At 42.9% G+C, this 25,080-nt stretch overlaps 1 protein-coding gene across 1 annotated transcript in view; it reads right to left on the bottom strand.

Annotated features, from left to right (window-relative positions):
• LOC126195064 (facilitated trehalose transporter Tret1-like) overlaps positions 1–24,154 on the bottom strand; it is a 28,479-nt gene extending 4,325 nt beyond the window's left edge. Inside the window, exon 1 of the mRNA XM_049933510.1 lies at positions 24,078–24,154. Coding sequence (XP_049789467.1) covers positions 24,078–24,135 — 58 coding nt within the window. The 5' untranslated portion in view covers positions 24,136–24,154. The remainder of the gene's footprint in view (positions 1–24,077) is intronic.
• Positions 24,155–25,080: the final 926 nt, after the last annotated feature.

Raw genomic sequence — 25,080 nt, 5'->3', positions numbered from 1 at the left:
GTTTTCATAATACAAATTGTACTGCTAAATGTCAAATTTTATCGTAACGATAATAAAGTTTTACTAGATTGTCTTGCAGTTTTCAGAGACAGAGTGTAAGTAACGATTATATCGTCAAAGAAAGAGCTTTAGACATTTCCGTACATCTTTCAAAAATGGTTCAAATGGCTCTAAGAACTATGGGGCTTAACATCTGAGGTCATCAGTTCCCTAGAATTAGAACTACTTAAACCTAACTAACCTAAGGACATCACACACATCCATGCCCGAGGCAGGATTCGAACCTGCGACCGTAGCAGGCGGGTGGTTGCGGACTGAAGCGCCTAGAACCGCCCGGCCACAACGGCCGGCCGTACGTCTTTCTCCAGGCTAACAGTAATTACAATTTTTGATAACAAAAGTTCCAAGAGCTAGCAGACTTTCATCTATGGACTCGCTTGCACAATCAGAGAGATATTGGCAGTCTGCTATCATTCAAAGTGTGTGAGATTGTATATAGTAACAGATCAATAAGACACGAAAATTACACACATATATCGCCTGAGTACACTTTCCAAGATATAAAAGGAAACATCACTAAGCTACCAACAAGCATCGGATTTGTCCACATAGAACTAGTCACGTAGAATTTCAACAGACGGCCATAATACGCATTTTAAGAAGCAGCTTTTATTCTATACATGCAGCTCGTCCCATATACGTCCTATATGTCTGCGTTCTGAAATGGTTGAAGTTCATCAAGTAAATGATTTCGAGTTTCCTTCCCATTTGAAGAGTTTATAATGAAATCGTTATAGATTTCAAATTCTAAGAGTTTCCGTATGGCGTGCAAGTATGAATACTTCGTGCAGTCCCCTTACCGAATAATGAGTTTCGACAAGCATCAATCGAACTACGAAGGGAAATTTGGTTTTGCATTAGAATTCATGGAGAACAAATAAGATTTTCCGATGTCGAACATCAGTTGAACGGAATACAAAGGGAATTGAGAATAATAAAAATAAAACAAGAGAACTACATTGTTTCGGTAGGTTTCCGAATGCGTCAGTTATTCATTAACCTTTCTCCTTTGAAGGTGTTACCTACACAGTCCAATCACATTAACGGGACCTCCTCCTGCGTTCGATGTCAATGTGCAACAACCGCTCACAGACGGCAGATGGCAGCAAAAGCAGTGGGGGGTATATAAAAACGTGTCGCGGAAAACAATGTGGTAGTTACAGTAATGCGGTAATAGAGCGATTTATCTGATGTTCGATTGATGGATGAATGGAGAGGGTTGTATGGGCGCACGAAGGCGAGGTCTTCAGCGCCCGCTCAGCTACAGATTGAGACGGGTGTCAAGAAAATACTGAGAACAGTAAGATAAAACAGAACGTAAAACACGTGTAACAAGGTTGGAAAAATATGTGCCTACCCACATCGACGAAGCATGCCGTCAGCAGTAAAACATGGACAACACAAGAAGGAAGTGGTAGAGGGAGCTAAAACAATATAGCAGATGGAAGTGGATGGCTGACCTCAAGGAAAAAAGGGGGGAGCCAGCCACTGTGCAATACAGTGAATCCTCCACCCTAAAAGTTTAGGCCAGAGTCCCGACACATCACAAAACTTTTCAACCCTAGACACACACGTCTCATCGTTAGCTAAAACACAAGGCAGATCCCCATCAACTTGTGCTTCTGCCCTTGCATCACGGTATAAAATGCAGTCTGTTAAAATGTGCCGGACAGAGATGTGCACACCACAAGCATCACAAAACGGGGGATCCTCCCGCCGTAATAGAAACCTATGTGTGAGAGGACAGTGCCCAATCCGAAGACGCGTGAGGGTCACTTCCTCCCGCTGGAGCAACCGGCAGGAGGAACACCATTGCCGAGTTGTTGACTTCACCAACCGCAACTTATTGGACGTCACCGCCAGCCATTCTTCCTCCCACAACTCCATGCACTTCTTGTAGAGTGCAGAAATGACACACTGCAAGGGAATAGGACACTGAACCACATCCTGCTCTCTGCAGGCTTCCTTGGCAGCTCGATCGGCCGTTTCATTGCCCCATATTCCTACATGACCAGGCACCCAGCAGAAGGACACCTCCTCACCCCGCCGCTGGAGCAAGTACAGTTGGTCATATATCAGCTGGACCATCTCCTCAGTTGGGTATAGATTCTGGAATGGTTGTAAGGCACTAAGAGAATCGGAGCAGAGGAGAAATCGATCGCCCCGAACACGATTCATCTGCTCCAGTGCCTTCAGGATCGCGTGGAGCTCCGCTGCGAAAACGGTATATTCATGGGGGCGGCGAATCCGGGTAACATGATCAGGGAACACTACAGAACAGCCAAGGAAATTCTCTTGTTTGGAGCCATCAGTGTAAACGACGGTAAAACCGTGATGCACATCTAAAATGTCAAAAAACAGAGATTGGAACATAAAATCTGGTGTACTATCTTTCTTAAAATTAGTCAAATCTAAAATAAGTCTAGGTCTCCGCGGAGGATCCAAGGTGGAAATCTACTGCGACCGCGACGGAAAACATGAAGACCAGCCATATCCATCGCAGAGAGGCAATCCTGTGTGCGAATCCCATAGGGCCGCGTCGCTCTTTGCCGGTTATGAAATAGCCGTGCCAGAGGAAGCTGACCAACGGTATGGTATGCAGGTGTGTATGGTGTGGACAAAATGTGGTGCACCAAGGGACATAGGGAGTGAACGACGGCTGCGGCTATATGGAAAGGCTAACAGACGTTGCTACTGCTGAGCAACTGACAGCGCGGATTAACCAACGGGCTACCATCAGTGTCTCCTGAACGACTGTTCAGCGAAAGATGCTGGATATGGTCCGCAGCAGCAGGTGTCTAGTTCATACACCCATCCTTACTGCTTTTGATTGGCGACGAGTGTAGGATTCAGCACGTCAGCACCGCAAATGGACTCCAATGAGAGGCGACAGGTGGCCTTCTCAAATGAATAACATTTTATGCTCCATCGGACAGGTGGATGTTGGATCGTCGGAATGATCTAGAAAGGGGGTGGTAGGGTCTGGGGAATGTTTTCGTGCCATATATCACATACAACCAGTCACTTGACGAAAGGTTGTAACACCATAGCTCTAATGCTGTACGGATTTATTTTGCCTTTTGCTTTGATTTAATGTTATAACATTCAGTATCTGTAACTGTGTTTGAATCGATAACACAAAATTGTATACTCCTTTCTTTGTTAAAACTTTCTACGCAATGTAGTATATCTATCATTTAAATTCTTTGTCCCATTTGGAGGAAGACAAAACTTACTGTATACAGGGTGAGTCACCTAACGTTACCGCTGGATATATTTCGTAAACCACATCAAATACTGACGAACCGATTCCACAGACCGAACGTGAGCAGAGGGGCTACTGTAATTGTTTAATACAAACCATACAAAAATGCACGGAAGTATGTTTTTTTAACACAAACCTACGTTTTTTTAAATGGAACCACGTTAGTTTTGTTAGCACATCTGAACATATAAACAAATACGTAATCAGTGCCGTTTGTTGCATTGTAAAATGTTAATTACATCCCGAGATATTGTAACCTAAAGTGGACGCTTGAGTACCACTCCTCCGCTGTTCGATCGTGTATCGGAGAGCACTGAATTACGTAGGGATCCAAAGGGAACGGTGATGGACCTTAGGTACAGAAGAGATTGGAACAGCACATTACGTCCACATGCTAACACCTTTTTATTGGTCTTTTTCACTGACGCACACGTACATTACCATGACGTGGAGGACGCATAAATTGGCCAGCCCGTTCCCCTGATCTTACACCTCTGGACTTCTTTCTGTGGGGTACGTTAAAGGAGAATGTGTACCGTGATGTGCCTACAACCCGAGAGGATATGAAACAACGTATTGTGGCAGCCTGCGGCGACATTACACCAGATGTACTGCGGCGTGTACGACATTCATTACGCCAGAGACTGCAACTGTGTGCAGTAAATGATGGCCACCACATTGAACATCTATTGGCCTGACATGTCGGGACACACTCTATTCCACTCCGTAATTGAAAACGGAAACCACGCGTGTACGTGTACCTCACCCCTCATGGTAATGTACATGTGCGTCAGTGAAAAAGACCAATAAAAAGGTGTTAGCATGTGGACGTAATGTGCTGTTCCAGTCTCTTCTGTACCTAAGGTCCATCACCGTTCCCTTTGGATCCCTACGTAATTCGGTGCTCTCCGATACACACGATCGAACAGCGGAGGAGTGGTACTCAAGCGTCAACTTTAGCTTACAATATCTCCGGATGTAATTAACATTTTACAATGCAACAAACGGCACTGATTACGTATTTGTTTATATGTTCAGATGTGCTAACAAAACTAACGTGGTTCCATTTAAAAAAACGTAGGTTTGTGTTAAAAGCATACTTCCGTGTATTTTTGTATGGTTTGTATTAACCAATTACACTAGCCCCTCTCCTCACGTTCGGTCAGTGGAATCGATTCGTCAGTATTTGATGTGGTTTACGAAATACATCCAGCGGTAATGTTAGGTGACTCACCCTGTATATTTGGAATTTGTTCAAATAATTTTGTGTAGAAATAATAATATGTGCGAATGTTCCATTTTATTTAAAATGTTTGTTTGCTGTTATGTAAACTGCTGACCTTCACTTAGGATTCTTAGTTATGTGGTATGTAAGAGGTAGTATGGTTCCCTTCGGGAACGGAACTTAGTAGCGCGAGCAAGTTGTGGTTGGCTAGGTAGAAAAGGTGGAACAAAGAGTCAGTCGGGGACGAGCTACCAATCTGTGCACTGCACATGTAAAAGTTGTATATTGTGCTGTTTCGGAGAGAGGCTTTTTCTACCACTTTCCAGTGCCTCGGATGGATGGATAAATAGCTGGAACGATTCTGGAATTGGTATCCATCATCGCCACCAAGAATGGACAGAGTCCAGCAATTCTGCCTGCAAATCCACCTACCAACATGCAGTTGCCACCACATTGCGCAATCACTGTAACGGAATACTATAATAATGTACAGTGAAGGATCAGCTTATTGAATGTGTCAGTGTGCTCAAATATAAGGTAATTCATGTACCTACCTTGATTTTTTCCCTATCACAACACCTCTCAGGTACCTCTCCATTTGAACTATGATTACCGAGTTTCCTAGTTTGTCGAAAAAATGAAAGCCTCCCAGTCATGGAAACAGTTCAATTTAAAGTTTTTTTTTGGAGTGTCAAAGTCATCTATTTAATCATTTACTTGAAAGTAGAAAACTGTGGTAATAAAGACAATTTGCTGTTTCTTTTAAAAATTAAAATTTCTTAAAACTGAGGCTTATAAAGTTTTGTTTGGTTAATGATCATAGTGCTGCCTGTAGTAAATTTTAAAAGGTGAGTCATTTTCTTGCAAATTTGTCAACATTGTGTTTCACTGTAGTAAAAGTGGAAAACTGCAATAGTTGAAAGTTAAATATTCATTGTTTGCTGTTTGTCTCTCTTGGGTATTAAAAGTACATATTAATGTTGTAACAGGATCCATAGTTTGCCTATTGTGCTCATACTGCACAACGAGTAATAGAAAGACAAGTATCTATGAAAACAATAACTTCTTTATTCAAAAGGCAGTGAAAAGTAATCTGTTAGTGAATTCCATTTAACTTTCATTCTAAATAAATAGTATTTAGTTGAGAAATATTTAACCTGTGAGCAGTTCATAATTTTGCAGTGAAATGCATTCATAATTTTATGTCAGCTAGGAAAATGTTTGAACAACAATACTGAACCTATGTCCAATTAACGATTCTGCAGTGAATATTAATAGTAATGTTATAAAGACCATTCAGTTTGAACAAGCCCTGAAAGTGATAGTGTGTTTCGTTATCTGTTATATTTATGTAAATAGTCTGTCCTGCTCTGTCAGCTTCCAGTCTTAACCGTGAACATATGCAGGTGTCAGACTTCATTGCACTTGCGTGTGGTAAAATAGGTGTCCGTTAAAGTTACTAATAACTGTTTTCTTAAACAAGAATGTTAATCATTCTCTTGCCTAATTAGGCTGGCGACCGTTTCTTTTATTCTTTAAACAGTGTAGCTAGATAAAATATTATTTGTTACCGTTTGAATTTTTAAGTAAATCTGACTTTCAGTTCCAATAAGCCACCTCCGTTAGGTACAACACGGTCAAGAAAACAAAATTCCTCTCAGAGGGTAACACTGCTGTGTTGCTTTATACCACAATTACTCTAACAAAATACTTCTATTTTACAAACTGCCTCCAGTTTCGAGGTTATGGTATAGCAGTAGCAGACGGTAGTGTTATAAGGTCTGTTCCTAAAGACTGGAAAGTAGCACAGGTCACACCAATATTCAAGAAAGGAAATAGGAGAAACCCATTGAATTACAGACCCATATCACTGACCCCAATTTGCAGTAGGATTTTGGAGCATATACTGTACTCGAACATTATGAATCACGTTGAAGAAAATGATTTATTGATACATAACCAAAATATCGTTCTTGTGCAACACAGCTAGCTCTTTGTTCCTATGGAGTAATGAGTGCTTTCGACAAGGCATCTCAGATCGATTCCATATTTCTAGGTTTCCAGAAGGCTTTTGATACCGTTCCACACAAGCGACTATTAATCAAATTGCGTGCATATGGAGTATCGTCTCAGTTGTGTGACTGGATTCGTGATTTCCTCTCAGAGAGGTCACAGTAGAGGTCGAGTAGAACAGAAGTGATACCTGGCGTTCCGTAAGGTAGTGTCATTGGCCCTCTGCTGTTCCTGATTTATATAAATGATCTAAGTGATAATCTGAGCAGCCCCCTTAGACTGTTTGCAGATGACGCTGTAGTTTGCCGTCTAGTAAAATCATCAGACGATCAATTCCAATTACAAAATGACTTAGAGAGAATTTCTGTAAGGTGCGAAAAGTGGCAGTTAGCACTAAACAAAGAAAAGTGAGAGGTCATGCACACGGGTACTAAAAGAAATCCGATAAATTTTGGGTGTACGATAAATCGCACAAATCTAAGGGCTGCCAATTCGACTAAATACCTAGGTATTACAATTACGAGCAACTTAAATTGGAAAGACCACATAGATAATGTTGTGAGGAAGTAGAAACAAAGACTGCGCTTTGTTGGCAGAACACTTAGAAGATGCGACAAACCCACTAAAGTGACAGCCCACATTACACTTGTTCGTCCTCTGCTGGAATATTGCTGCGCGGTATGGGATTGACGGAGGACATCGAAAAAGTGCAAAGAAGGGTAGCTCGTTTCGTGTTATCGAGCAATAGGGGTGAGAGTGTCACTGATATGATACGCGGGTTGAGGTGGCAGTCACTGAAACAAAAGCGGTTTTCTTTGCGACGATATCTATTCACGTAATTTCAATCACCAACTTTCACTTCCGAATGCGAAAATATTTTGTTGACACCCACCTACGTAGGGAGAAATGATCATCATAATAAAATAAGAGAAATCAGAGCAAGAACGGAAAGATTTAGGTGTTCCTTTTTCCCACGCGCCATTCGAGAGTGGAATGGTAAAGGAGTAGTATGAAAATACACTCCTGGAAATGGAAAAAAGAACACATTGACACCGGTGTGTCAGACCCACCATACTTGCTCCGGACACTGCGAGAGGGCTGTACAAGCAATGATCACACGCACGGCACAGCGGACACACCAGGAACCGCGGTGTTGGCCGTCGAATGGCGCTAGCTGCGCAGCATTTGTGCACCGCCGCCGTCAGTGTCAGCCAGTTTGCCGTGGCATACGGAGCTCCATCGCAGTCTTTAACACTGGTAGCATGCCGCGACAGCGTGGACGTGAACCGTATGTGCAGTTGACGGACTTTGAGCGAGGGCGTATAGTGGGCATGCGGAAGGCCGGGTGGACGTACCGCCGAATTGCTCACCACGTGGGGCGTGAGGTCTCCACAGTACATCGATGTTGTCGCCAGTGGTCGGCGGAAGGTGCACGTGCCCGTCGACCTGGGACCGGACCGCAGCGACGCACGGATGCACGCCAAGACCGTAGGATCCTACGCAGTGCCGTAGGGGACCGCACCGCCACTTCCCAGTAATTAGGGACACTGTTGCTCCTGGGGTACCGGCGAGGACCATTCGCAACCGTCTCCATGAACCTGGGCTACGGTCCCGCACACCGTTAGGCCGTCTTCCGCTCACGCCCCAACATCGTGCAGCACGCCTCCAGTGGTGTCGCGACAGGCGTGAATGGAGGGACGAATGGAGACGTGTCGTCTTCAGCGATGAGAGTCGCTTCTGCCTTGGTGCCAATGATGGTCGTATGCGTGTTTGGCGCCGTGCAGGTGAGCGCCACAACCAGGACTGCATACGACCGAGGCACACAGGGCCAACACCCGGCATTATGGTGTGGGGAGCGATCTCCTACACTGGCCGTACACCACTGGTGATCGTCGAGGGGACACTGAATAGTGCACGGTATATCCAAACCGTCATCGAACCCATCGTTCTACCATTCCTAGACCGGCAAGGGAACTTGCTGTTCCAACAGGACAATGCACGTCCGCATGTATCCCGTGCCACCCAACGTGCTCTAGAAGGTGTAAGTCAACTACCCTGGCCAGCAAGATCTCCGGATCTGTCCCCCATTGAGCATGTTTGGGACTGGATGAAGCGTCGTCTCACGCGGTCTGCACGTCCAGCACGTACGCTGGTCCAACTGAGGCGCCAGGTGGAAATGGCATGGCAAGCCGTTCCACAGGACTACATCCAGCATCTCTACGATCGTCTCCATGGGAGAATAGCAGCCTGCATTGCTGCGAAAGGTGGATATACACTGTACTAGTGCCGACATTGTGCATGCTCTGTTGCCTGTGTCTATGTGCCTGTGGTTCTGTCAGTGTGATCATGTGATGTATCTGACCCCAGGAATGTGTCAATAAAGTTTCCCCTTCCTGGGACAATGAATTCACGGTGTTCTTATTTCAATTTCCAGGAGTGTAGTTCCATGAATCCTCTGCCAGGCACTTAAAGTGTGAGTTGCAGAGTAACCATGTAGATGTAGATGTTCTGGATGATCTTGTCATTCTGGAAGGCACAATGGATCAATACAAGTATACATCTGTTTACGGAGACCATGTTCACCTCTGCATGAAATATGCTTTCCCTCGTAACGATGGCATCTACCAGCAGGACAATGCCACGTGACACACGACTCGCAGTGTACGTGCGTAGTTCAAAGAGCCCCAGAATGGGTTGACCGGACTCCCCTTGACAGACTTCCAAGATTTAAGTCCGTCTCCTCAGCTGAGTTGTCAGCACATTTGACTGTCATGCAGAGTCCAGGACGTACTCCGACCGGATCGGAGATTTTCTCCACTCGGGGACTAGGTAATGTGTTGTTCTCACCACCATTTCATAGCCATCGAAACTCCAGTAGCCCAATGTTGCGTCATATGAAAAGAGTTGTAGCTCGGTGGCTGAACTTCCCCAGGTGGCCATTAATGGAATTCGATTATTCCACTTTTTCCCGAGATTTAAACCCAACCGAAAATCTCTGGGACCACCTCTAGCGGAATGTTCGCGTCGTGGAGCCTCAACCGAGAAACCTTAAGCAAATGGCCACTCCACTGGAGTCGGAATGGCTCCACATCCCTCTCCAGAATCTCAAGAATCTCTTCTTGCACTTCTCACAGCGGTCCGCGTAGTAAAAGGTGTTGAAACTTATTCCCGGCGGGGTCAGGGATTTTCTCTGCCTCGTGATGACTGGGTGTTGTGTGATGTCCTTAGGTTAGTTAGGTTTAAGTAGTTCTAAGTTCTAGGGGACTGATGGCCATAGATGTTAAGTCCCATAGTGCTCAGAGCCATTTGTTGAAACTTCCCCTTTGTATGTAAAGAATGACAGTGCTGGAAAAACTCTTACTTTATTTGATTTTCAAACAGTTGAGCAAAACTGAAGTACTCAGACAGCTCTCTCTTTACTTATTCCGATCATCACTAAACTGACACAAAATATTTTTAGCGCAACGCAATCTGACTTTTAACAATCCCTACAAAAGAATGGCCCTGAGTAACAATAACCTATACTTTTCACGAATCACTTACATCACAGAAATCTTGGTTACTCGAACCACTGCAATACAGGCAGCGCCAATACTACCAGCTAAATAAAAGATTCTAACTACTGAAGGCACTAACTACTGATACGTATAGTTCGTAAATGAAAGATTTCGATAGAAAACTAACAATGTATTTACCTTAATAGTGTTCAAAAGTCATATATATATATATATATATATATATATATATATATATATATATATATCAGTTCATGACATCCAGTCTTACAAATTTCCTTTTTCTGACTGACACACGTCCAAATCTTCCGCTCATAGTAACCCGTCAAAACTCTGGCAACTCTCTCCCCACATCCACCAATGCATGCGGCTCACCTCCAACTGCACAACAGTACACTAACAAATAATCCAACAATGAGTCCAACCAGCCACAGACTGCACACAACGCAGTCAGCGATTTTACTACAGAGCGCTACGTGGCGTCACCAACATAAAAACCTAAACAGCCTACTTACAGTGTTACTCAGGTTTTCGACAGTAGATCATATCAATGAGACTGGAGTGTACGTCGTTACCTTTTTATCCTGGCAAGATTTTGGTCATTTCGCCATCTTTTACATCTAGCCAATCATTTTCACATTTTACTTAATGTTAATTACTGCACACATCCTATGAGTAGTCTCCTATCTATTGAGTAATACTCAGAAGTAAATATGACATGAACAGTACAAACAGTTGTAGCTACAGTAGAAAAAAAGGACCGGGAAGAAGTATAATGGCGGCAGTGGACGTTGGACGAGAGAGAAAGAGTAACGCAATATAGTAAAAGAACGCAAGCAACGAAGACAGGCGGACAGAAAATGTAGTGACAGCATGAGAAGCAAATACAGAAAGACGCAGAACTGGGAGAATATGGGATTATTTGCTTTACTTTTTGACAGGGAGAATCCGACCACGTCTGTCAATTTAATTGGCAGAAAAAAAGGGTTTTTACTGATAAAATTCAGTATTTTGGCCTTTTCTTTAAGTGCAGTAGGTCCCTGAATTGTTCGCAGAGTGCAGGGTAGTCCCTTCCACACGCGGATATTAACAACAGAGAAAAACTCTGCAATTTTCTTTGTCAATGGGCCAGCTAAGAAACGATGTACGTGAGACTTTGTTAATATGATGAGGTGACTAGCAGACGATCTCTGATGGTACTCTGGTGCGTGTGCATAGAAAGAATCGGTTCTTCTGTCCGCTTTCCTTTGTGTTGTCCGTATGAAAACAACATTTTAAACACAATTAATTTTCTGTTTTTCTGCCATACAGCTCTTTTCATCGTCAGAGGGATGTTAAAAGCCTTTGAACTTTGCTAGAGAACTGTTATCTTCCTGGACATCTTTTATACTCTTCTTCTCATTTTGTCAAATATTTCCTCGACATAGACGTCATGCAGTGTGGGTCCTAAGTCTGCTCGTTGTCTTCTGGGGTAATGGTATCACTGAAGTATTGCAAATTCTCGTCACGTATTTATACACTGACGGAAAAAAATCGCAACACCTAGAAGGAGTTACGCGACATTGTAACGTCCCCTTAGAAAAAACTTTATAAATGAGAGTGCTGGAAAACCTGTACGTTATTTGATTTTCAAATAGCTGAGCAAAACTCAACGTACTCAAACATTTCTCTCTTTACTTATTCTGATCAACAGTAAACTGACACACAATATTTTTCTAGCGCAACGCAATCTGACTTCCAATAATCCCTACAAAAGAATGGCCCTGAGTAACAATAACCTATACCTTTCATGAATCACATACCTCACAAAAATCTTCGTTACTCAAACTACTGCAGTACAGCAAGCGCCAGTACTGCCAACTAAATAAAAGATTCTAACCACTGAAGCACTAAGTACTGATAGGACTAGTTTGTAAATGAAAGATTTTGATAGAGAACAAACAATGTATTTACCTTAATAGTGTTCAAAAGTCATAATATATATAGCAGTTCGTGACATCCAGTCTTACAAATTTCCTTTTTCTGACGGACACACGTCCAGATCGCCCGCTCTCAAAACTCTGCCATCTCTCTCCTACATCCACCACTGCTGGCGGCTCACCTCCAACTGCGCAACGCTACGCGCTGTTCATATCCAACTACCCACCACTACAATAGCAAATATTCCAACAATGCAAACCGGCCACAGACTGCACACAGCACAGTCAGTGGTTTTCATACAGAGCGCTATGTGGCGTTCCCAACATAAAAACCTAAACAGCCTACTTACAACATGAACGAAAGTCAGTAGGCGTGTTTCTATATCTGAAAGACGTCTATTCAAATTTCGCGCCAGTCGCATAAGATTGCCGCTGGTAGCCACCACTATGGGAATGCAAATTAGTTCTTTCTTAAATACACACTGTAACGGTAGTGAGCGTTAGTTACCTTTGAGATGGGACGGTGAGTTGGTGTTCGTCAAGAATGCCTTTAATGCGACAAGGACGCAATCATCAACAGCTCATCGAGTTCAAACGAGGTCGTGTGACAGGGTTACGAGAAGTTGGATATTCCTCCTGCGATACTGCTGACATACTTGGAAGGAATGTACCCATTGTACATGACTGCTGCCAGCGGTGGTCACAGGAATGTACGGTCGGAAGAAGACCAGGCCCTGGACGACCGCGTGGCACTGCCAAGAAGGAAGACCATCCTGTTCGGTGTATCCCTCTGGAGGATTCAAGGACAGCTCCGAGCCAGACGCCTGTAGCTTGCATTCCCCTGACCACAAACCACCGCCATCTGCGACTTCTGGCCCCGCGGGATTAGCCGAGCGGTCTCAGGCGCTGCAGTCATGGACTGTGCGGCTGGTCCCGGCGGAGGTTCGAGTCCTCCCTCGGGCATGGGTGTGTGTGTTTGTCCTTAGGATAATTTAGGTTACGTAGTGTGTAAGCTTAGGGACTGATGACCTTAGCAGTTAAGTCCCGTAAGATTTCACACATTTTTGCGACTTCTGCGGTGTCAAGGGAGAGCTTATTGGGGGGCATGGTGGAGGTCTGTTGTATTTTCTATCGAAAGCCAGTTCTGCCTCGGTGCCAGTGGTGGCCATGTGTATGTCAGAAGGAGGCTAGTTGAGGGATATGCTATCAACCTGTGTGCTAGGCACATTGGACCTACACCGGAAGTTATGGTCAGGGAAGCGTTACGTATGACAGCTGGAGCATACTTGTGGTTACCCCACGCAACCCACAGCTAATTTGTTCGCCAGTCTGATGGTTCGACCCGTTGCACTGCCATTCTTGAACAGCAGTCTAGGGTGTGTTTTCCATCATAACACTCGCAACTGTTGCAATTAATATTCTCTACATAGTATCGGCATGTTGCCTGGTGCTACTCAATCACCATATCTGCCCCCAGAGTACATATGGGACATCACCAGGCGACAGCTCCAGCCTCATCCAAAACCAGCATTAACCTTTTGAGTATTGACCGACCAAGCGCAACAGCCATGGAATTGACGTCCGGCATCTCTACATCTCAATGCATCAACTTTTACATGTTTGCATTCAACATTCTGGCTGTTACACCCCTTATTAATGTATCAAAATTTCACATTTGCAATGGCTTATCTTACGTTTACATTAACCGGTTATAGTGCAATGTTAAGCACATTAATATATCACCTAGACAAATGCTTTTCCCGAATGTCATTGTTGTTGTTGTTGTGGTCTTCAGTCCTGAGACTGGTTTGATGCAGCTCTCCATGGTACTCTATCTTGTGCAAGCTTCTTCATCTCCCAGTACCTACTGCAACCTACATCCTTCTGAATCTGCTTAGTGTATTCATCTCTTGGTCTCCCTCTACGATTTTTACCCTCCACGCTGCCCTCCAATGCTAAATTTGTGATCCCTTGATGCTTCAAAACATGTCCTACCAACCGATCCCTTCTTCTAGTCAAGTTGTGCCACAATCTTCTCTTCTCCCCAATCCTATTCAATACCTCCTCATTAGTTACGTGATCTACCCACCTTATCTTCAGCATTCTTCTGTAGCACCACATTTCGAAAGCTTCTATTCTCTTCTTGTCCAAACTAGTTATCGTCCATGTTTCACTTCCATACATGGCTACACTCCATACAAATACTTTCAGAAACGACTTCCTGACACTTAAATCTATACTCGATGTTAACAAATTTCTCTTCTTCAGAAACGATTTCCTTGCCATTGCCAGTCTACATTTTACATCCTCTCTACTTCGACCATCATCAGTTATTTTACTCCCTAAATAGCAAAACTCCTTTACTACTTTAAGTGTCTCATTTCCTAATCTAATTCCCTCACCATTACCCGATTTAATTTGACTACATTCCATTATCCTCGTTTTGCTTATGTTCATCTTATATCCTCCTTTCAAGACACTGTCCATTCCGTTCAGCTGCTCTTCCACGTCCTTTGCTGTCTCTGACAGAATTACAATGTCATCGGCGAACCTCAAAGTTTTTACTTCTTCTCCATGAATTTTAATACCTACTCCGAATTTTTCTTTTGTTTCCTTTACTGCTTGCTCAATATACAGATTGAATAACATCGGGGAATGTCATTACAGTACATTAATTATTTTTTGGTGTTACGGTTTTTTCCGTCAATGTATTTTGAGAAGAGCCTTTTTCTTTTGAGTCCATCTTGTGCAAGAACATCATTTACGGCATCTTTCGTTGCTTAGGATACTTAACTGTTGTGAGATCCAAGAACACAGTTATAAGTTCTTGTGGGGAACCCACGTGTAATTCCCTCAAATTTAGCTAATACATAAAATTGGAATTGGAATTTAATAAAGTAATTAAAATAGAGAAGGCTACAGTAAAATCAGGACATACTCCATCTTGTTGAAAAAGAGAAAATAAGTGGTAAATATGAGACAGGAAGGTTAGAGTTAAAAACATGTAGCTGCACATTCAGAATATACACTGATAAGCGAAAACGTTATGACCACATGCTTAATAGCTCGTTTTTCCGACTTCGGAACGAAATACAGCACTGATTCTACGTATCACGGATATGGCAGCTTGTTGGTAGGTTTGTGAAGGTATGTGGAGTTAGATGTCTACGCCCAGGTTGTGTAATTCACGTAAATAACGGCTACTGATGGTGCCCGATAGCGACCCAGATAGATTCCATAGGATTTACATCAGGCGAATTTAGTGGCTGAGATATCAACGGGAGTTCACTATAACGCTCCTCAAACCATTGTAGCACGGTTACGGCTCCGAGTCACGGTCAATTATATTGCTGAAAGGTGACGGGGAATCCATTAAGCATGAAGGGATGCTGGTGGTTGGCAGCTGCCAGCGTGTCTTCGATTACTACCGCAGGTGCCATGCAAGCGCAGGAGAATATTATCTCCCATGGCGTAATACCGTTCCCACCAGCCTGCGCCCGTGGCACGCAGAACGTTTCGCGCCGCCGTTCACCTCGACGACGCCGTTTGTGGAGACGACAATCGACCTAATGTAGCAATACTTTGATTCGCCTGAAGAGCAACACGTTTCCATTGATCGACGGTCGAATCCCGATGAAACTGTGCACGCATGTGAACACGCAGGGGTGGTGAGCTGCGGAGCTCCGTGTTCAACAATGTACGATGAACGCTGTGTTGCGAAACATTTGTGCGTGAACCAGCGTTGTGCTCTTTCGGCAGAGATGCCAAAGGTCTATCCTACTTTACAGAGCAGATAAGACTCCGAACCCCACGTTCTGTGACGAGTCGTGGACGTCCAGCCATTTAGTGCCTAGTGGTTTCCGTAGACGCTCAGGACAGTAGAACGTGAACATTCGACCATTCGATATTCATTCACAGGCTATGAGTAATAATAATAAGCCATTTGTCAAAGTCGCTTGTCTCAGTGGTTTTCACCATTTCTCTAGGGTGATACCCCGTCCGTGTTTGCTTCGCTTACCAAATTTTGTTACCACGTCGCGGTAGGTAATGGCCACAATGTTTTGGCTTATCATTGTATGAGAGAAAAAGAATTGGGCATAGGAAAAATTGGTGCGATCACACAAAATTAAACGTAAATCGGCAGAAGTCAATAAAAATTTTAACCTCCATATTCAGACTGAGAGCCTCTGTTAACAACATATACAGAAAGTCAAAAAGCTAAAGGAGTACATGGAAACTGTGTAACATAGAGGATAACTGTTTTGGGGTGAGGTTGACAAGAACTCGATTGTTGGTACAATTGGGATTAATTGTTCAAAAATGGCTCTAAGCACTATGGGACTTAACGTCTGAGGTCATCATTCCCCTAGACTTAGAACTACTTAAACATAACTAACCTAAGGACTTCACACACACCCATGCCCGAGGCAGGATTCGAACCTGCGACCGTAGTAGCAGCGCGGTTCCGGACTGAAACGCCTACAACCGCTCGACCACAGCGGTCGGCATTAATTGTTCATTAGGATTCTCAATGGGTATTGAAAGTACGATCTTAAAGAAATTAGACACGGTGCATTTCATATTTCCCATGTTAGTGAATTCAGTGGAAAGGTAATTTTTTGTCAACAGTCTATGATACAGATGTTTCAGCAATCGATTTGCAGAAGAGTAATTTAATAACTGCATCGAAGAATAAGGTGAGCGGTTTGTTACGAATCTGTCCGACTACTTGTGTGAAACCTTATATCTATGATCTTCACATTAGAATACAAGTGGGTAAGAAGTTAAGTAAAATGTAAATAAAAAGGATCTAAGGTACCATAGGAACCGCGGTGAAGTGTAGCTTTTTAATTGAACAAATAATTAAGCACAAATACTGTACCTTTGCAACACTTCTTAAGCTACAGAAAATCTCGGAAAATGTAAAAACCGAATAACTTGTTCAAAAATTTTAGATGATGAAGGAGAATATTCAAAAACAGAAAAAGGAATGCGTAATAAGAACCAAAATTGTTCATCAGTGGTTCTATAATTTTCATTACGAAAGGGTCTGCAGCTGCGATGAAATTTGCAAATGATTTTGTGATGCCACCAACTGACATTTTCTCTGTTTGATGTACATTTGTACTATTTCGACCTTAGGTCATTTTCACGTATCTAAAACGGAAGCATTCTACATTCAATGCATTAATCTTACGTAGGAATGTAACATAGGAAAGAGCTATATCCCAAGATGTACTAGAAAGATTATAACTTACTTTATAGAAGATTCGTTCATTGTAAGTTATGCCATGTGCGTCTTTGCTCCTATGACTGCATATAATCGCCGTAAACTAAATTGAAAACGGGTTTTCGTTATTTTAGGAGCACGTTACCAATGGTGTAAATCTCTGATACGGAAGGTCACTGTTTTCAACGCACATGCAGTAGGAATATTATAATAATTTTACAGAAATTCTGTAATCGAGCTGTACAGGTCTTTGTACCTAAGCAGATTTAATTATCATTCATCACTGGTGTAAATACGACTGCAAATAATTTCCATAAAATAACATGGAAATATTTATTCTATTATCGTGGGAGGAGATCCTTTTAGAATAGCTATTACAAAGACTTTGTACATAAAAACTATCGTAGTAATGTAATGAAACAGCATTGATTGCCAAGCAAATCAAATAAAACCTTTCGTGATTTGAATAAAAATAAAGCAAGTACAGCCCTCGGTCGCAAAAATGAAGTCTTTTGACCTAGGTTTCGGCATTACTATGAGTTCCTTCATCAGAAGTAAAACACTCAAATTGGCCTGTAACATAAGTACAAAATTATAGGAAAATTTTTTTAAATGTAGGTACTGACTAGCGGTACAAAAAAGAAACAGTACTTACATGTCACGTATAAAATAAATATCAATCGATAAAGCTTTAGTCACAAAATTTTTGAAATAGAATTTTGTGACTAAAGGCTTATCGCTTGATATTTATTTTATACTGTACGCGTCACGTAAATATTGTTCCTTTCTTGTACTGCTAGTCAGTACTTAAATTTGAAACAATTTTTTTCCTATACTTTGTACTTACGTCATAGGCCAGTTTGAGTGCTTTACTTCTGATGAAGGCACTCATAGATGTGCCGAATCCTATGTCAAAAGACTTCTTTTTTGCGACCGAGAGCTGTTATTGCTTTAATTTAATTTTGTAAATAGTCGCTGATCACGCAGCCATGTTCAAAACTTCATTCGTGATCTACTTTATGGCCGCGTTATCTTTAGTATCACAGTATTTATTAATGAGTGTAACGGTAAACATGTGTTCTTTGGATACTTCGTCATAGAACTGGTAAAAATTGTTCTTGGAATTCTCCGTTTCGCAGCTGTCGAAAATTATTAACAGTAGAACAGCATATAGCGAATTGATAAAAATGAAAGCTACGCATATTCCGCTTACTTATCACTTTCGTATGCGTACGACTCTAAGCATACATACACAGTGCCTCAAATGTATCTGAAATATAAACTTCTACGTTAGGCTAAAATATCAGCCATGATCCGCCTCAACACGAAATACATAACTGCTTCAATTTACTGTGCTCTAGTACCTGATAAAAGTGGTGTTCTTCGTGTTCTCGACTTGGATGTGTGCAGTGAGTTACGAATTTTTTGAAAGAATCTCGGGATCATCGTGTATATTTTCACACCAGTCTAAAATTCACTTCCCCTTCAGCTGAATCAGCGAGAATGCTATGTATTTTACTTTATAGATGAACGCAGACAGAAAATTCCAGAGGCGCTCTTGGAGGCCGACGTGCAGACTCACCTCGGCCTGTTCATCTCGGACTGTATTGTTGCAATAGACGTCGTCCTACAGAGCAGCAAAGTGCGCCTTTATCCAATCCTATATTTACCTCATTCCCCTAACATGGGGCATGGATAATATTTGACCCCAATGAGATTGGCATTTAATCGAAAAGTTTACAAATGGTTCAAATGGCTCTGAGCACTATGGGACTTAGCATCTGAGGTCATCAGTCCCCTATAACTTAGAAGTACTTAAACGTAACTAACCTAAGGACATCACACACATCCATGCCAGAGGCAGGATTCGAACCTACGACCGTAGCTGTCGCGCGGATCTAGACTCAAGCGCCTAGAACCGCTCGGCGAAAAGTTTACATTCCAAATATACATATGTTACGAAAGGACAAGATTTCGTACTGAAGTTAGCAGCGATCCGAATCCACACATTCAAATTTGTCTCGCAAACGCTTCGTTTGTGGCCCCATGTTCACTGGAACTGTTTTGCGTCTATTATCTATTAATTCCATCCCTGTGAGCCTTCACTATTCTTTATGATATATTTCTTATTTCCCAATATCAAGCAGTTCCTCTTCTTCATTCTGTTCTTTGCTAGTCACTTCATTTTATCGTATGTACCTGCTCCCACAACTTCTCTGATACGTCTGGAGTACTGCAGTCTAGGTCTTCCGTTTCCTCTCTTGCCTTGAATCAGTCCTTCCATTACATTAACCAGAAAACTATAATATCGGTAAAAATTCATCTATTTTCGGTATTATTGATAGTAAATATATTTTATGACCTATCATTCAGCGAATTTCTTCATTGTGAACTTTTATAGCCACGAAATATTTTTCCATAGTCGTCTAGGACTACATTACGAAATATTTTTCCATAGTCGTCTAGGACTACATTTCGAATGCCTCCAGACGTCTCTTGTCACAGGCACCCATTGTCTACGTTCCTAGCCATAGAAGGCAATAGCCCAGACAAAACTCTTAATAAACCTGTTTTTTGTCTCGATATTTTTTGCCCCTTATGTTGGCTGGATTTACTCCATCTGGGCAGATTTTACTTCCTAACAGTTAAAGAGGTATAACATTAAATTTAATGCCGACTGCAATATGTTATCGTTTACGTAACATTATTTTGATCTTCTTTGTTGATTTTGATCCTGTTTCAAGTGCTAACGTTTTGCACAGACTCTGTTCGTTTTCCTCAGTAACAGCTATGTCGGCAGCAAATCTTTCAATTTTAATTTCCACCCCATTAATTTTTATTCCTTTCACATTCCGCTACATTCCCAAATATAACCTGAACGACACTGGTAGCTAGTTACATCCCTGACGCATTCCATTTGAATGTACTATAGGCCAACATTGATTAATTATCATATATTCCACATATATGCATGACGTCACGACTAGACTACAACTGCATGCGCTATACGATGATCTGAAATTCTTCTCGAAGCTTGTCTGCCCATGGGTGAATGATCACGTTATTCTGAACATACTTAGTGTACAATATTTATAGTATGTACATAGAGTTTCATTGATGCAGGACTATTGCGTCGGGATGTTCAATTTTCATTTCCTACAAAAGTTTTTACCAATTTTCTCAGCGCAAAATTCCTGCAGTAAATTTTCCCGTAAGTTTAATATACACAGATTTTAGTCATTCATAATACAGGATGATTCAAAAAGAATACCACAACTTTAGGAATTTAAAACTCTGCAACGACAAAAGGCAGAGCTAAGCACTATCTGTCGGCGAATTAAGGGAGCTATAAAGTTTCATTTAGTTGTACATTTGTTCGCTTGAGGCGCTGTTGACTAGGCGTCAGCGTCAGTTGATGCTAAGATGGCGACCGCTCAACAGAAAGCTTTTTGTGTTATTGAGTACGGCAGAAGTGAATCGACGACAGTTGTTCAGCGTGCATTTCCAACGAAGTATGGTGTTAAACCTCCTGATAGGTGGTGTATTAAACGTTGGTATAAACAGTTTACAGAGAATGGGTGTTTGTGCAAAGGGAAAAGTTCTGGACGGCCGAGAACGAGTGATGAAAATGTTGCACGCATCCAGCAAGCATTTGCTCGCAGCCCAGGAAAATCGACTCGCAGAGCTAGCAGAGAGCTGCAAATTCCACAATCAACTGTATGGAGAGTCCTACGAAAAAGGTTAGTTATGAAACCTGAACGTCAACTACCCGAGGCGATGGATCGGCCGCCAGGCAGCCCGTGACAGAGCACTTCATCACTGGCCTCCAAGAAGCCCTGATCTTACCCCCTGCGATTTTTTCTTATGGGGGTATGTTAAGGATATGGTGTTTCGGCCACCTCTCCCAGCCACCATTGATGATTTGAAACGAGAAATAACAGCAGCTATCCAAACTGTTACGCCTGATATGCTACAGAGAGTGTGGAACGAGTTGGAGTATCGGGTTGATATTGCTCGTGTGTCTGGAGGGGGCCATGTTGAACATCTCTGAACTTGTTTTTGAGTGAAAAAAAACCTTTTTAAATACTCTTTGTAATGATGTATAACAGAAGGTTATATTATGTTTCTTTAATTAAATACACATTTTTAAAGTTGTGGTATTCTTTTTGAATCACCCTGTATTTTCTCCTTCACTACTGACAACAGTCTGCCAACGCTTGGGTAACTTTTCGATTCAGCAACTGTAGAAAGCACGTGACTTTTGAAATAAAGAACTCGTCGAACCACGTTCGGAACGCATTTTCATCCGGAAAGGAAGTTCCTTGAGGGTTGTTCGAAAGAAAGCGGAAAAGGTGAAAATCTGAGGGTGTAAGATCAGATGAATGAGGTGCATGCGGAATTACTTCTCAACTAAACTCCTGTATTGTGTTTTTTTGTCAGTCTAGCGGAATATAGGCGGTCGTTATCGGGGAGTAGTTTCAGTTCAAGCAGTCTTCGTGGTCATAGTTGTTGGCTTGCGAAGACGTCTCAGTTGCTAACACTAAACGTCTGCAATGATGGCTACACCTCGGGGAAGCAGTTCGTAATACTGTTCCACCAGATACATAACATTATCTTTTGTGGATCGACGAAGATCTTTCTACGCAGAGTTGCTGCTTTGTTTGCACTCAACCATTCTCCCCTTTTTCTTGTGTTAGCGTAAAGACACAATTTCCCATTACCAGTAACCATTCAGAATAGGAATGGTGGTGTTGTTCACGAGCCAATTGATTACGACCAAGTAGAGATGAAAAGAAACCATCCCCTGATTTTTATGACTTTGGCTTAGAGTACGGGGTACTCATACACCCGATTTTTGAAGCTTCTCCATTGCATGCAAATGTCTTACGATGGTGTAATTATCACTTTTAACAGTTATCGAGCACACTGACGTGGAACAACTGTGGACTAATTCGTTTAAACGATCTTTATAAAACCCCGACCTTCCTGAACATGGAGGGTCTGTAATGTCAAAACGTTCCTCCTTACAACAAGAAAATCATTAAATGTGGTCCTCTCTCCGATGAAATTAACCCCATTCACAGTGAAAATTTTTCTGGCTACCTTCACAGCTATCACCCTATCCTGAACTCCAACAGAAGATTACGTCGGAAATGTTCAGATTTCCCCACTTGGCACTCCATTTCCTAGGATGCATAGGTCCACTCACTATTTTCGAATGAGAAAATGACAATATGTACACTACTGGAAATTAAAACTGTAACACCGAGAAGAAATGCAGATGATAAACGGGTATTCATTGGACAAATATATTATACTAGAACTGGCATGTGATTACATTTTCACGCAATTTGGGTGCATAGACCCTGAGAAATGAGTACCCAGAACAACCACCTCTGGCCGAATAACGGCCTTGATACGCCTGGGCATTGAGTCAAACAGAGCTTGGATGGCGTGTACAGGTACAGCTGCCCATGCAGCTTCAACACGATGCCACAGTTCATCAAGAGTAGTCACTGGCGTATTGTGACGAGCCAGTTGCTCGGCCACCATTGACCAGAGGTTTTCAGTTGGTGAGAGATCTCGAGAATGTGCTGGCCAGGGCAGCAGTCCAACATTTTCTGTATCCAGAAGGGCCCGTACAGGACCTGCAACATGCGGTCGTGCATTATCCTGCTGAAGTGTAGGGTTTCGCAGGGATCGAATGAAGGGTAGAGCCATGGGTCGTGACACATCTGAAATGTAACGTCCACTGTTCAAAGTGCTGTCCATGTGAACAAGAGGTGACCGAGACGTGTAACCAAAGGCACCCCATACCATCACGCCGGGTGATACGCCAGTATGGCGATGACGAATACACGCTTCCAATTTGCGTCCACCGCGATGTCGCCAAATACGGACGCGACCATCATGATGCTGAGAACAGACCCTGCATTCATCCGAAATAATGACGTTTTGCCATTCGTGCACCCTGGTTCGTCGTTGAGTACACCAACGCCGGCGCTGCTGTCTTTGATGCAGCGTCAAGAGCAACCGCAACCATGGTCTCTGAGCTGATAGTCCATGCTGCTGCAAACGTCGTGGAACTGTACGTGCAGATGGTTGTTGTCTTGCAAACGTTCCCATCTGTTGACTTAGGGATCGAGACGTGGCTGCACGATCCGTTACAGCGATGGGGCTAAGATGCCTGTCATCTCGACTGCTAGTGGTACGAGGTCGTTGGGATCAAGCACAGCGTTCCGTATTACCCTCCTGAACCCACCGATTCCATATTCTGCAAACAGTCATTGGATCTCGACCAACGCGAGCAGCAATGTCGCGATACGATAAACCGCAATCGCGATAGGCTACAATCCGACCTTTATCAAAGTCGGAATCGTGATGGTACGCATTTCTCCTCCTTACACGAGGCATCACAACAGTGTTTCACCAGGCAACGCCGGTCAACTGCTGTTTGTGTATGAGAAATCGGTTGGAAACTTTCCTCATGTCAGCACGTTGTAGGTGTCGCCACCGGCCCCAACCTTGTGTGAATGCTGTGAAAAACAAATCATTTGCATATCACAGCATCTTCTTCCTGTCGGTTAAATTTCGCGTCTGTAGCACGTCATCTTCTTGGTGTAGCAATTTTAATGGCAAGTAGTGTAAATTCAAATAGCAACAGTGAAGTGCAAATAAAAAATGACAGTCGATATATAAACCATAGCAACCGCAATATCGACATGCAAAAAAAAAAGACTCTTCGAACGTATTCATAAACCTAATACTTATCATGTGTCGACTCGGCCATCTCAAAACTTTGACGAGCGTATAAGAGACAGGTACACGGAGTCCCTACCCTAGCACTTACCGACGAAAGCAGCGAGAAACTGGGTGGCGACCGAAGCAGTTGCTTTTGTGTCCGCCATGGCTCCAAGTTTAACCCGCGTGGCTTGACAACTACTGTACAGTTCTGAGCTGCTGGCGCCGCTCATATATACATAGTACTATCTGACAAGGACAGCACGGGCACAGTGCTTACTCACTGAGATAGAAGAAGCACCCCGCACCCCGCCTGACTAATGATGACAATGCGTCATTGGGTTAGTGACAGTCTCAGAAGGCCCTACCTACGGTCCATCGTCTCTTGCTAACTGTATCTACGCTCTTGTCTGGAATGAAACTTTGACTCCTCAGCGGGTCGTTTGTACACTTTCGTTTGCACATTTCACGTATGGTAGCTGTATATTTAAATATGACGTTAGTATCTGTTCCCGAAAGGACAGTTACCATGCAGCTTTGCTAGAAATGGAATGATAATTAAATGGATACTCTAGCTGCAAACAGGCGTAGATACACTTCGTTGGGGACATGCTGGAAATGTGTGCCCGACCCGGACTCGAACCCGGGATCTCCTGCTTACATGGATAGAGCGTCTGCCATGTAAGCACGAGATCCCGGGTTCGAGTCCCGGTCGCGGTACGCATTTTCAACATGTCCCCAATGAAGTATATCTACGCCTGTATGCAGCTAGGGCGTCCATTTCATTATCATTTCAGCTGTATATTTGCCTAGGATGCAGCTCAGAAAGCCTCTAATGCATGCCAGTGGGACCATCATGCCGTTACTGATGGCACTAGCATAACAGCTTCGTTGCTATTTTTTCTCAAAGCACTTCCCCTTTCACTGCATCTTTTTCTTTTCCTTCTTCCCTTCTTACGGCGCCTGTAGGACAACAGGGATCCCCTTCAGATTTACAATTTCCTCTCTTTATATCTGTTCCTTCGATAGTTATCTACACTTCTTCTATTCTATTCTCTATCATTGACGCAAAGTATAGTAATTAATGTTTGTGATATCACACATATCCATAT

The sequence above is a fragment of the Schistocerca nitens genome, chromosome 7 (assembly GCF_023898315.1).
Source record: "Schistocerca nitens isolate TAMUIC-IGC-003100 chromosome 7, iqSchNite1.1, whole genome shotgun sequence".
Lineage (NCBI taxonomy): Eukaryota > Metazoa > Arthropoda > Insecta > Orthoptera > Acrididae > Schistocerca > Schistocerca nitens.
Note: the sequence above shows the minus strand (reverse complement) of the source record. Positions and strands in the feature narration are given on the sequence as shown.